The sequence below is a fragment of the Chrysemys picta genome, chromosome 8 (assembly GCF_011386835.1).
Source record: "Chrysemys picta bellii isolate R12L10 chromosome 8, ASM1138683v2, whole genome shotgun sequence".
In the NCBI taxonomy this organism is placed as follows: domain Eukaryota; kingdom Metazoa; phylum Chordata; order Testudines; family Emydidae; genus Chrysemys; species Chrysemys picta.
This window is the reverse complement of record NC_088798.1, coordinates 108,472,508-108,487,016: the sequence shown is the minus strand read 5'-3', so window position 1 is coordinate 108,487,016 and position 14,509 is coordinate 108,472,508. Positions and strand designations below refer to the sequence as shown.

Sequence of the window (14,509 nt, the reverse complement as noted above, 5' to 3'; positions counted from 1 at the left end):
TCTCCTACCAACAACCCCTGAAGAATAAGCCTGATGTATTTTTCTGTAGTTTGCATCATTTGTCTTAGTTTAGCAGATTTTGGGAACGGGGGGGAGAGGGCGATGTTTAGAAATACTTCTCTTTAATCTTTTCCCCTCTCCAAAAAAGGTTTTACTCGCAACTCAAGCAGTGTGTCACCTCATGGGTATGTGCCAAGCACCACCCCTCAGCAGACAAACTACAACTCCGTCACAACAAGCATGAACGGCTATGGGAATGCTGGAATGTCAAATTTAGGTGGTTCTCCAACCTTCCTCAATGGCTCTGCTGCCAATTCTCCCTATGCCAGTGAGTATTATACGACACTTCTGCATTTTGCACTTTTTCATTAGAATGAAATGGTGACTCTTCTGCGCTATGCAATAGTTAGTTGCTATTCTGTTCTCCCTAAGTCACTGGCCTTTTGAAGCACTTTTTAATGTTGCCATGAGTGAACTGCTGTACTTTATTATTATTATTTGGGAGAACGTGCAGGGTTGAAAAAGAATAACACCTCTCACGACTGAGAGTTTCAAAACTTTCTTTGCATCCTGTAAATAACAACACACCCCCTTAAACGCTGCTAATTCTAGAAAATGGAGATCACGTAAATGACTTCATGTCTGCTGGATTTTGTCAAAACTTGTAGCCTCAATACTGAGCTTGTTATTTGGGGGGAAGGGAGTTTGAGGCTATTTGCTAAATGAAACCTAATTTGTTCCAACAGTAAGGTATCAAAGTTAGAAAAGATAGGTCCTGTAACTTTGGGAAGGGTTGGTATTTATCTGTGTACATAGTATGCGAACACCCCTCTTAGCAATTATGAATTGTCATTGGGCTGCATCTTGAGGCCGCAATTCACTGTTTTTGTTGTTGCTCAGTACTATATTGACTTCACTTGGGATTGAGCAAGAGTCTCAGAATTCGGCTTATTTTTATTAAGCGTTTCTAGAATGCCACAGAGATACAAAACATGGAAAAGCGCATGTTCCATACTCTAACGAGCTTACAGTCTGAGGTTCCAACCCTGCAAACACTTATGCACAGGACTGACTTTATGCCTATTAACTTTAAAAGAGTTACTCAAGTGTGTAAGGTTCAGCATGTTGGCAAGTATACGCAATTTCGTAAATGTAACTACTCATGTGCTTAAGAGTTGACGGGATCGGGGCCTACAAGCCTGATCCTGCAAAACCGTATGCACATGAATAGTAGAAACTAATGGGAGCTGCCCAGTTCACCCACCCTTACACACATTGTGTAGTAGCTTATTCTGTGAGTAGTTCTGCTGGCATCAGTGCAAACTCAGTGAAAGAACAGGTTTGTAAGGACTAGTCGTGCGAGTGAGATTTTGTAGGGTCAGACCCTAACATGTTCTGTAGATGTGGGATGCTAACTGTATCAACATGTATAATTCTAAAGTTATCTGATATTCAGAATGACAGTTAATTATATTGAAATACATGCAGTGAGTCCAGATTTGAAAGGGAACTAATAACAATTCAATTTGAAAATAACGACCACGGCTTCTTAGCTTCCCAATATTTAGAAAAAAAAATGTGCACCTACAAACCTAGCACTTTGTAACCAGGGAATCCCCCATCAGTATTACTTTTGTACTCTGATAACAATGGAATCTTTAATGTTATCAATTTTCTTACTTTGTTAACCTGGATTTCCTATAATAGAACCTGTACGCTCTGAATTCATAATGCAACATGATTAAAAAGGCATCTTTTTTTGGAAACAGATGCCTGTAACCCATTAAAAATACTCCTGCAATTTATTATTTCATATTTATGAATGAAGCCATCTTTGGAGTAACACCTCACTTCTCAGTCCTGATTGTTTGCTTTATTCTGTTTTTATTTTCGGAGGTTTTTGTGGTAGATCTGTCATTCTGTTAATATCTAATCCATTCAATCAGAAAATGTTTCAATCATGACCTGAAAATTAAAAGGTGGCATTCTTAATTAAATCAATAAACTAATTGCTGGATAGTAGCAATTCAATTTAGGTGCTTTGATTGTTCTTCCTTAACAAGTGCTTGCAGACACCAAGTGACTTCAGACTAGATTGTATCTGTCAGACTGTAAAACTTTGAACATTTAATTTTCATTAATTGATTTCCTCAGTGTTTCAAAAATATGATATCCGATTCTCATATAGGGACTCAGATAGGATGATTTTTATCTGCATAAATGCAAATAAAATAATAATCCAACGCCCAGCTGATTTGAATTTTCTTCCTATAATATTTAATTATTCATAAACCACTCATGTTCATAAATAGTTTCTAAACCAGATGAACAATAAGAATAAGGGATCCCACTGGTAACAGGTCCCTTTCTGTTTTGGTTCAAGGCTGGAGTCCAATAATACTGTATTAACTGGAATTGTTTGGATGTATTTTTATGAAAACAAACTCCCTACATGATAAATCCACGACCCAAAGACGTTAATTGCAATATACAGTAAACCAACAGGATTCCAAGTACTCAGCCATTTAAAAATCAAACCTCCTTTTTGTCAACTTTGCAATGTAAACAGGGGGGTGTTTAAAAATCAGACACATATGAAAAAGTTGCCTTCATTTAAAAATATTCTAAACCTGTTTATAAAACCTGAAGACGTCTGTTTACTCCCATAAGTGGGGCAAGATGTTGAGCTGATATAAATCCGAGTAGCTCACTTGAAGACAATCAAGCTACACTGATTTACACCAGCTGAACATCTGGCCCATGGCTCTGAATGAAAATGTAGCATTCTCGATATCCAGACTGTGGTCACAAATCCGCCAGGAGGTTTTCTTGACTTGGCTGTCATAAAAATAAATCCCTGTTTTCAGTATCCTAAATATCACCCAACATATGATTTGCTAATCCAATGTTTCCCCTTATACCATCCCGTCCTCCCACCGTGCCACCCTAACCCACCCACCCATTGGCCAGATGAGAAATATGAATAATGTTTGTGATGCTGTGTACTCTGATGATGGCCCTCAGAGGAGTCCAGTGGGGTCCGGAGAAGAAGAAGGCTTTGAAGCTAGAGAACAGCCTGATTTCGGCATTTATAAATGAGAATGCATCATCACAGTACCCACATGTCATCTTGAGATAGGCTAGGTGGTATTCACTTATTGGGAGAGCAAAGAAGGGGAGGAGGGATAGCTCAGAGGTTTGAGCATTGGCCTGCTAAGCCCAGGGTTGTGAGCTCAATCCTTGAGGAGCCACTTAGGGACCTGGGGCAAAATCAGTACTTGGTCCTGCTAGTGAAGACAGGGAGCTGGTCTCAATGACCTTTCAAGGTCCCTTCCAGATCTAGGAGACAGGATATCTCCATTTTTTTTTTTTAATTTTACACTTGGGAAGCAGGATTTACAGGGGTGATGCCCACAATGAGAAAATTGCATTATGCAATTACTACCACATCTTACACGGGATAGAGTGGGACTGGGAAAGGTTCAGAGAAGGACAACAAAAATGATCAAGGGTATGGAACTGCTTCCCTACAAGAGACTTAAAAGATTAGGGTCGATCAGCTCAGGAAAGAGATGAATTTACCTAGTTCTTTTTGAACTCTGTTATAGTCTTGGCCTTCACAACATCCTCTGGCAAAGAGTTCCACAGGTTGACTGTGCATTGTGTGAAGAAATACTTCCTGTTCTTTGTTTTAAACATACTGCCTATTGAGATTCATGATCACGTACTAGGCAGTAAGGCCTGTGAGATTTTCAGTGGTGATGGCCATACACTATGTGCCAGATTTTCAGAAGTGCTGAGCATGTGGGACTCTGAAGTCAAGGGGAGATGTGGATGGTCTCAGGGCCTTTTGAAATCAGGACCTGTGCATCCTGGAATCAGGAATCTTTTCTTCCCAGTGCCTGCTTGTGAATTCACAGTGTAAGAAATGCTTGGTTTTGGGTTTTTCTCCTCTAGTCGTGCCATCAAGTCCAACAATGGCCTCCTCCACTAGCCTCCCATCAAACTGTAGCAGTTCCTCTGGGATTTTCTCCTTCTCACCAGCCAACATGGTCTCAGCGGTGAAACAGAAGAGTGCGTTTGCCCCTGTCGTGAGACCGCAAACTTCCCCACCTCCCGCCTGCACCAGCACCAATGGCAATAGCCTGCAAGGTAGGTGAGATCAGCACGGGGAGGAAGATCGCTCCTCTTGAAACCGCAAGGTTGCGGTGCTCCATTATGCACAGCATTTAATTAGGCATTGGCAGAGGGGATGGAGCTTGATGGGGCTGTCGTGGTCTCTGGCCTATAGTTTACTCCTGGAAAGAGTAACTGGAATCTATCCCCATCCCCCTGTGCCTAGCAGGTGACTGGGAACACACCCTTTCTTTAACTCTACTAATCCTACTGAATTGAGATGCTGTGGCTTTAAAAGCACCGATCTAGTGTTTTGATAAAAACGAGAACTATTTCCACTTACTAATACCGTCCTTTTTCTTTCTTTCCTCTCTTATTCCCTGTTGTCGTCCATTATCAGACCAGTCTTTTGTGGACTCTAGCAAGTACTCCACTGCAGGGTCTCTCCAGGGGCTGGCCTTCTCCTGAAGTACGTCACTCAATCTTCCCTTCCTTTTTTTTCCTTTGTCATCGTACTCTTATGCAGATATCCTTCCGACGCCGCAAGAGCTGTAGGGCTTCGCGGCACATACACAGCTGCAAAGCTTGGTGCATATGTTTGCCTTTAATAAATACAAGGCGCATTCCTAACTAAAAGCAGCATTTCCCAGTTTACTGCATAACGGGACACACAGCTCCTTGTGATTAATGGACTGCATGTAAGCCAGTTAATCTCCTGAATGATGCAGTGTCCCTTTGAAAGCCTCTTCGGCCATTGGTAATACAGGAGCGTCGTCTTTTCTATGTCCCTAGTTCTCTAATTCAAAAATATACGAATATGGTTACATAAGTACATAATCATGTGTTCATGTACACTGAGGGAGCAGGAGAGTAAACTACAGTCAGCACTGGGGATGCTGCAGGAAACAGAACTGCCCATTTCATTGTTTGCTGCGGTGTACTGTACAATGTGGTGCCTAACCCTCCCTTCTAATTACTGTAGCCACGTTAGCATGCTGAGACATGTACGTTTTCATGCTCACTTAGACCGAGGGGGTTTCATAAGCAGATGCAGCCAACTGTCTCAGCCGATGCCAGAGGTGGAAAGGTTTTGTGATGCATGCTGTACTTTAGGCCTCAGGTTGGGGCATTTTCCTTTCCATGTGCCTGTGCAACTCCGATAAAGAGTACTGAGCGGAGAATAAACCCTTTAATCACTAAACCCCTTTCACACAGGGCTTGTTTCGGAATGATCTATTCAGAATATGTGTAATGTCCTCAAGTATCTGCGTGCCATGCCACGGCTTCTGTCAGTCCAGAGGGGAGAGAAGCTTGCCTCGCAATCAGAGCTGAGATGGCATCATTCACAAATAAAATCTATATGCATGTAGAGTGGAAAGAATTCATTCATAAAACCCGGCATCTATCACGACTAAAGATAAGCATTGCATTCAGTGTACTTCAGACTGGTAAATTGGGGGTATAAATCCTTATGCTGAAATAAGTAGTTTTAAGGCTAGAACATATGAATTAGTAGCTTTTTTGAGGTGTCAGTCAAACCCCTCATTTAACACGTTAGAAACAAAACCACCAGGTTTTTAATCGACAGCTAAACCTTGGCTCACAGAAAATGTGCTGTTTTTAAAAATCCGTCCCTGCCAGCGACCTGCAAATTTGAACAGCATTTATTTGCAACGGCATCAACTAGAACTATTTAGCCTTGTGAATAAAAATTGGAAACCGATAGTTGGCTCACATGGGCTTTTGAGAGTGTTTGTGTTTCTTCTGTCCCTCCTCCTCCCTTGCTTGAAGTGGGGAAAGAGAGCGAGCAGCAGGAGGTTTTTTTAAATCATTGTTTTTCACTTCATCACACACGGAATTCCAGATTTCACCTACTGTATTATGAAAAGCAATTATGGAATGAGCTTAGAGCACTGGTCGCAGTTGGGGATTGCTGATTGCCGCCTCGTTATGTCACGTCCAGAAAACACACCGATCTAAGTATTTCCCCTAATTTGTATTTAGCAATTCAGTTTCATAATAGGAATAAGACACCAAGAGAAACGGTTCATTTCTTGGGCACCACTGAACTTCTTGGTGAGTTAAAGACACACGGCCTTTAGCCCCGTGCCTTATGACACCACCCGAGGCATGCAATAATCACTCAGAAATGCACTGCCTGTTGTGTCTTATTGCTTAAATAAACAACCATGTATAAGGAGGCTGTCTTATCTCTCTTGGGCTTCTGGTTACACCAGAAAGCAATCAAGCTTTGCTTATGTAGCAGAAGTCACTAGAACTGCAGCCATGCTGATCTGTTGTTCTCTTTGCCGAGCAATTTTGTAAAACTCAAAAGACATTATTTCTGTAATTTGCTAACAGCAGATACAAATGAGCATGGGATGGGCAGAAATAACGCCCATGTGTAGGGTCTGTTCCTCTCTCTCCCTTTGGAGGAGGTCTGATCTCATACCTACAGCATTTCCCTCAGAGCTCTCCTTTTTTCAGAAGAGATGGCATGCTGCAGTTGAGAGAATTTACATGGCCCCGTAGACGTAGCACTTAAGGAACAAAAGTAGCATGATCTAAATGAGGACCTGGCAGAATGGAAATGCCAAGGCTTTTAGGCAGAAAAGATGTCGTTTTCTCTATTTGACTTGTAATTTAATTCAGAATATCAGAGCTCCTCAATAAGAATAATAATAGTGATGCCTTGAAAACCTACTTACATGATGTACTTCTGTATCATTTCACTTCCACTGGCACCAGGTGCAGCTCTTGCATTAATCTATGGGGAAATGTAACAGTCCTAGAGTGAGGAATTGTCATTATTTGCGTAAGGCTCAGTTGTGGAGTTCCCACAAGTCCCCACTATGGGGCTGCACATAGTGGTACTGCCCCAGGAGAAGACCAGACTCAGAGAGATGTAATTTTGTCTCTGGGTTCCTCCCTTGCTCCTGGGCACGCAGTAACCTGCATTAGACCTTCACCTGGCACAGATTACTTACCCTTCAGCCGCAGCTCAGCTGTGCTGGCTAGAGTGGGAGGGGGGGACAGAGTCAAGACACCACCCACTCCCTCCTCTTCCCCTCAACTCCCCCCCCCCCACACATAGGAAGAGGAGTAGTGGCTTCCACTGAGGCTGCTCTCACCCCTGTATTTAGCTGAGCCAAGAGGGCCTTACAGCCCCCACCTCCTCCTCCCAATTCCCACCAACATGCTCTTGTTTCAGGACTTTCATCCATAGATCCCGAAGTGCTTCACAAAGGTAGTAAATATCGTTGTCCCCATTTATACAGATGGGGAAATTGACTTGCCCAAAGTCACTAACCCGTAGAACACAGGTCTTCTAAGTCCCAGTCCAGTGGCCCACACTAATCCCCCGCATGTGCACATAGGGTGAATCACAATCTCGCCCTTAACTGGGGCCCTGTTATCACCTACCTGGATGGGAGGGGACTGGAATTCCTTAGAGCAGGGGTAGGCAACCTATGGCATGCGTGCCGAAGGCGGCATGCGAGCTGATTTTCAGTGGCAGCTCCTGGCCCAGGTCCTGGCCACCGGTCCGGGGGGTTCTGCATTTTAATGTAATTTTAAATGAAGCTTCTTAAACATTTTTAAAACCTTATTTACTTTACATACAACAATAGTTTAATATCAGACGGGTAGCCGTGTTAGTCTGAATCTGTAAAAAGCAACAGAGGGTCCTGTGGCACCTTTAAGACATGAAAGCTTATGCTCTCAATACTTCTGTTAGTCTTAAAGGTGCCACAGAACAATAGTTTAGTTATATATTATAGACTTATAGAAAGAGACCTTCTAAAAACGTTAAAATGTATTACCAGCACGCAAAACCTTACATTAGAGTGAATAAATGAAGACTCGGCACACCACTTCTGAAAGGTTGCCGACCCCTGCCCTAGAGTTTCCGTTTCCTCAGACCCAACAACAAATGTCAGAGAATCCACAAGAGGCTTCCTGGTGGAGACGGCTGCTGGATAAATCCTTCATCTCCCTCTCCTGCCTGGTGGTAGCATGGTCTTGCCATGGGTCCCTGTGCCAGAAGGAGGGGAAGATGGGACCTTGTCTGATGAGGCCTAAGAATACTTTATAGCATCTTTTCCATCCGTCTTTATAGCATCTTTACCATCCATGAGTTTTAGGCCCAACTCATCCCCATATAGAGGGCTGGAAGCTCCATGAAGTTCCCCATACCAAGTTGTGAACATGTTGTTCCAGGAGCGGGGCAGGTTTTCCCCAGCCCCACAGAAGGAATGATGTTGGGTAGTTCAGCCCCCAAACCCACAGATCCACATAGATACTGTCTATCTCAGCTCCACCAATTTTAACTTTACTATGATTGCCCCCCACAGGGCTGGTGGGAGGAGAATGCAGGTCTTCCTGGCCTAAGCATGCCCCCCCCCCGAGTACGGAGCTTCAGTTCTATGGAGGGGCTTCTTGGGGGACAGATGTTAGTCACATTGCTTAATGAACAACTGGAAGGTGCTCAGAGACTACTGTGCTGAGCATGGTATAAGAACCTGCATAGAATAGAAAGGGGCCCTTCTTCCTCACTGGGGCCTTTGGACATGACCAGAACAGAGAACAATCCTGGCCTTAGTCTCTGACTCTATTCCCCGACTTCGCCTCTCTCTGGGGTCGAACTGCAGAGCGAACTTGTTGTTATTTCTTTAGCACTGTCCCTGGTTTTATGAACTTTGGGTGAAACTACAGCAGCTTGTTGGGGAGCCCTAAAGATGAAGTTCTTTAAAACTGCCCCAGATATAACCAGGCTCCTTACCAGAATGCCTGGTGCAATTGTCCTTTGCAAAAACCTTGCTGGGTGAGACGCTCCAAGAAGAGAAATGCAGCTGGACAATTGGAACATGTCACCTCTTCGGATGTCATACAGCAACCGTGGATGTGTTTTGAATTCTTCCCTTCTCTCATTTTCTTTACTTTAATCAGTGCAGTTTACTTGAGCTGTTTTCCCCGCACTGATTAGACTTGTAATTCTTGCACATGTGGTGTTTGTGGAGAAAACGTTTCCCTCCCCACCCCCCTCACCCCCAAATCTGCAAGTCTTTCACTTTGGCTTGGTTCTTATCAAGTAATTGCAGCTGTAATTAAAGCACAATGAATTAGAACCTGTCACAGGACCGAGTTCTTCCCTAAGAAATCATTTGCCCAGATGTCCGAGATGGCAACTCTGTTTAAATCATGCACCCATGAAATGCAACCAGCCTGAAGTCTAGTATGCATTTTATATTCTCTTGCAAATAACCATACAACTACTATTTCAAAGATGCAATCCTGTTATAACATTCACAAAGAACCTATGCGACTACCCTTGTAATTATGTTTACTTTTAGTTAGCTCAAAAGCTTGTCTCTCTCACCAACAGAAGTTGATCTAATAAAAGATATTACCTCACCCACCTTGACTCTCCAATATCCTGGGACCAACACGGCTACACTGCATGCTTGCAGTATACCATTCAGCCACTAGATGTGCCCTTGTTCTGTACAGGTTGTAGTGGAGTGTGGTCCCTGGTAAACAAAGAGAGACAAAGGTGGAGGTGAAATGGTGAGGAAGTCTATTGTTTTCTGTAGCTGTTTTCTGTAAAACAGTTTAAAAGAGACTGTGATTCTATATCTCATGATGCACCATTCCAATTGAAGGGAGTTTGCAATGGGAGCCCTGATAGGGAAAAAAGAAGGAAATTATATTGGAAAGAATAGTGCAGTAAAATCATCAATCCACCTTAAACAAACAAAAGAGACGAAAATCTAAATTAAAACTAAACTTCTACTCTGAATTCATCCCAGTCGTGAAAAGGCACCTAAAGATTTGGTGAGCCCATAAGATGCCATGATGCTGAGCCCCCACAAAAAACAACAACAACACTGGGTTAAGGATTGATGGCAGCTTTAACTTGGAACTTTCTTCTGTAGGGGGTTTAAGTTGCTCTCAGGACCACTGGCTACACATGCACAACTCCCAGTAATGTCATTATCCAACAAGTTTTTAAATAGGTAAAATGTTAAATGAATCAGTGTGCCACAGTCTGAGAGAATCAGGGAGAGGAGTATAGGTGAGCACCGTGTCCACCCTGGGTCAGCCAGTGGTTGCCAACCCATCAGTTCTGCAGAGCTGCGACAACCAAATAAAATAGCCTATTGGAGGAAATCCATCTTCTCAGCTGGCTCCCGTCAGTTAAGTGATAGGGTCTAAAGCTTTGATTTCCCATAGGCTTAACTGCTGTTCTAATTTGCAAGGATCCCAGTCAGCCTTTGGATCAGATGTTTCAATCCTGTATCATCATTCTCAGCATTACTTGGGTCTGTATCGGCTCATACTGGCCTACTCCGAAACTCTCCCACAAAACAGCAACATGTATCCTCAACCTCGCCCAGAAACACTGAGTGATAGGTTTGACCATCCACTCTTCAGGGGTTTGAATACCGAAACGAGCTTGTCTGGGAAAGCTGGCTAAGAAAAGGAGCCAGTGTTCGTGTACACAAGGCAACAGACTATGGCATTTGTATACACTGCTGGCACGTGGGATGGTAGCTGTATGCCCACACAGGGCACAAATGTCTGTTCTTCTTAAGAAATTAACAGAATTTATGAACATTCTCACAGTTTAGGCCTCCTCAGCTTTGCCAGCAACAACCAAATTCTGCATCTAAGAGTTGAAAAGGGGCTGCGTCTGAGCTAAGATACTGTGCTAAATTTACGCTCGAGAAACGTCATTGTTGCCAGCAGTTAGACCTGATTTATACCAGTGTCAGTGAGATCAGAATCAGACCTTTTGTATTTAATGCATATATTGTTATTTCTATTGTTTGCTACTTGTGTATGAATTCAGCTCCCAGTATAGAGAGTACCTGCTGGTAAATGTAGTGCGGGTTTTGGAATTGAAGGTGTGATGCAAAGGAGTCACTTTTCTTTTTCTTTTTTCCCTTCCTCTCCCCTCCTTTGAACAGCTATATCTGGTATGATTGTTCCTCCCATGTGAAAGGATTGCCTTGAAGAATTGTATTGAAGAGGTTGAATTCTGCTTCAGAGAGAAATCTGATACAAGTCCCAGAGTGGAACTTTTTACTCAGGCCTTTTTAAAAAAATAAAATACAATAAAATAAAGAGGAATCTTACAATAACTGCGGATTTTTAAACAAAACAAAAATCACCGTCCTTGCAAATACCGAAATTAACAAAAAATCTGCAATTGCAAGGTGTTGATTTGAGTTGTCCATCCCAAGTACTTGGGAGATATATTTATTCTGTGTTGATAAAGAAAATCCACTTTTTTCTTGGTTTTTGTTTTTTGTTTGTTTTAATTTTTAAAGCTTGATTTAACTCAACAGCCATTTGTCTTTTATAAATCATACAGTTCTGCAAGGGACACTAGAGATGAAACTTCATATTTTTAATTTATGACCCTTTTCTAAAGCTGTGTAAAGGGAAATGAAGTGGTAACATTTACAAACAAGTCGGTAAGGGACAGAATAGAAGTGCCAGTTAGTTTTTTTTAGAAGAATAATGGCCATTTAATTAAGAGTCGGCTCATATGTGTTGTTTATCCAGGGATGGTTTGCTTATCCGATACATTTTTGATTCTCTAATTAAATAGATATCACTCACTAAGCATTTGTTCTTTTAAAACAGGGAGAGAATTTGTAACCTCTGTTTTTAATATCAGACTAAATAATTGTGTAAATAATGCGATGAGAAAAGTTGGTGAAAGTGTAGCTAAGGACATGAATAACGTAAGCTGACGTCTTTAACTCTGAAACCCAGTGCCTCTGGATATAATGCTAAAACTGCATAATTAGACTAGCATGGCTCTCTGTTTAGCTTATATCAGAATCTTTCCAAATGAGTGGCCTCCCTTGAGTTTAGCATAACCTGAGCTGTGCATACAAATCTCCTTTGGATTGTGTGTCGCTGTCTAAAGACACGGACTCAAGCCATTATTACATGTTGGGTGTAATCATAAATTTTCCTCCTCACTTTAATCTATTTGTTTCTATGGGGCAGAACCAGAATTGACTCGTCTGCAGTTCTGCATTCTCAATGATCTAGAAGCACACACGTTTTTTGTCAGCCTCCCGCTAGGATTGTTGCTGTATCAGCCGACCCTCTCAGTTTGTAGCATAATATATTAAGCAACAGGTAACTGTTTTTGAATAGTAAGTGGAAACATGAATTTGAATTTGCAGGTGGATGGGAGGGGGAAGGGTCGTGAGGAAGGTTTCAAATCAAAACCATAGGTTCTGTTTTACAGGAATTTTGCTATCATTATCTGGGAAGTGTTCTTAAAACTATTAGTCAAAGAGGCAGCAAAGCTCTGAAGATGCATTATCTGATATTTTTTCTTTGCTGTTGTGTTTTGTATGTAGTTATAAATACTGTAGATTTTTTGTGATTTTTTGCCAAAGTTGTTGTTCTATTTATACATTTTAATGTCTTAAGACAGATTTTCAATGTCACAAAAAATTACTGCATATTTTGCAAAAAGAGCTCACTACCTTTAGCTTGCACATACTTGCAAAATTAATTAAAGGGAAAAAAAAGCTTTTTTGTTTTGTTTGGGGGGGGGTTATTTGTTTGTTTTAAAGGGGATTTTGTAAAATATCCATATAAATAATGTATTTATCTTTGGAATTTGTACATTGCTTTTCCCCTCCATCCCCAATTTATTTTATTGTGTATGTTTGCTATGTGAAAAGTGCTGATTTGTTTGGTCACTCACCGTTGTATTAGCTGTTTAAATGTGATTTTAAAACATTTCATTTATAGGGTTTTTTTAAGATTGTTTTAAACCATGCTTCCATTTTTTTATTTCCACCTAAAAGCCATTGTCTATTTTTGTATTATTTGTAAGTTAAGAAGTTTTTTCCAATATATGGCAAAAAGTAGCATATTATTCTTGTAGCATTTAGTTATGTAGATTTTAAAAAATATCCTTTGCTTTTGAGGCTTAACAAAAAATAATGCTGTTTTACTCTATTAATATGCATGGGATCTCTCCTCTTTGGAGTGACGCATTTTTGTGCATTAAATATGGGGAGAAACTTCATAGAACTCAATGAATATACTTTCTTTCTTAAGTCTGCTTGTATATTTCTCTGTCTTTCACATAAATATAAACCAGCAGATTGGATGCCTTAACAATGCAAATCATATTCATTTCACTTGTACATTATACTGTGCACCAGAACTGTCAATCATCACTAACATTCTAAGAAAAAAAAGGAATTGAAAAGCACAAAAGAACTGTTTTTGTTACCTTAAGACAATGTAACTTTTTTCTAGTAGAGCAAGAAATCATTTCCAACGATGCTGCAACTGTGCATGCTTCCTGTATGAATTTTGCAATGGTTTTCACTAGAAAGTCACAGTGTGATCTTTTGGGGGGGGAAAGGCAAATAAAAGAAAAAAAACTGGAAAATGTGAGAGACATCAATGTATTGCTTCTCTGTACTCAAAACGATTATTCCAATTCACATAGTAAGCAACAGCATGGCAATGTAATCCAATTTAAAGCCATATTTTGTTCAGTGACACCCTTGATTGGTCTTGTAGAACGCCATTCTAAGTCGTAGCCATTTAGACAGCCATGTTAACCATGTACATTCGTAGCCCAAAGATCCATGAACAACGTGTTTTGTTGCAGCTATTTATAGTGATGGGATGAAAGGAAATTGATCAAAATCTCCCTGCAAAAGACCCCTTTCTCTTACTAAGTAAAAGATGCCACTCCTTACAGAATATGGCTTTAAGTGGAAACGTTCCGATTTCAGTTTCAAAAGGTGAAGCTACACAATAACTGGATTGCATAAAGTATGCCTATTTCCTCACAGTTGTACTAGGATGCAGCTAAAATGAAGTCATCTCTGAAACTACTAACCTTTCACCTTCTTATCTAAATCTTTTTGAATAGACACACACACTGTACAGTTCTATTGTTAGAGAAACTAACTACTGTAGAGATTGTTATAATTTTTTTGCAGAAATTCAAGCTGTAAAAACTTTTCAACTTTCACAATATTTAATTAAAGTTACTTCCTGTCTGTGACTAGAGCCCCTGGTTGTGACTTTATTTATCTGCTTCTACGGCTCAACAGACCAGGATAACTATAAGGTGGAAGCCGGAAGCTCCTGAACTGCCCTTCTCAAAACACAGAGCAGCAAAAAGTGGCAGAATAGCACATGGAAATCTACTCCTCTCGTGCTGCATTAAAACTCCTCTTATACTGATTTCAGTGAACTTTTGCTTATCTTATAATGAAGCATTTATTGTTCTCATTTACATCACAGTATTACAATAAGGCTTCAAGGACAGATCATTGTGCAATAACATAGCTAGAATCAGTCCTTGCTCTGAAGAGCTTGCTGGCTCAATACA

At 41.0% G+C, this 14,509-nt stretch overlaps 1 protein-coding gene across 12 annotated transcripts in view; it reads left to right on the top strand.

Annotated features, from left to right (window-relative positions):
• Positions 1 to 14,179, top strand: part of EBF1 (EBF transcription factor 1) — a 319,429-nt gene extending 305,250 nt beyond the window's left edge. For 4 of the 12 annotated variants that reach the window (XM_008170074.4, XM_008170073.4, XM_008170072.4 and 1 more), the window contains exons 14-17: positions 149 to 328; positions 3,958 to 4,152; positions 4,517 to 4,585; positions 11,085 to 14,179. In XM_008170074.4, coding sequence (XP_008168296.1) covers positions 149 to 328; positions 3,958 to 4,152; positions 4,517 to 4,584 — 443 coding nt within the window. In that variant the 3' untranslated portion in view covers position 4,585; positions 11,085 to 14,179. The remainder of the gene's footprint in view (positions 1 to 148; positions 329 to 3,957; positions 4,153 to 4,516; positions 4,586 to 11,084) is intronic. The other 8 variants (XM_008170076.4, XM_008170078.4, XM_008170077.4 and 5 more) reach the window with 2 other exon arrangements.
• Positions 14,180 to 14,509: the final 330 nt, after the last annotated feature.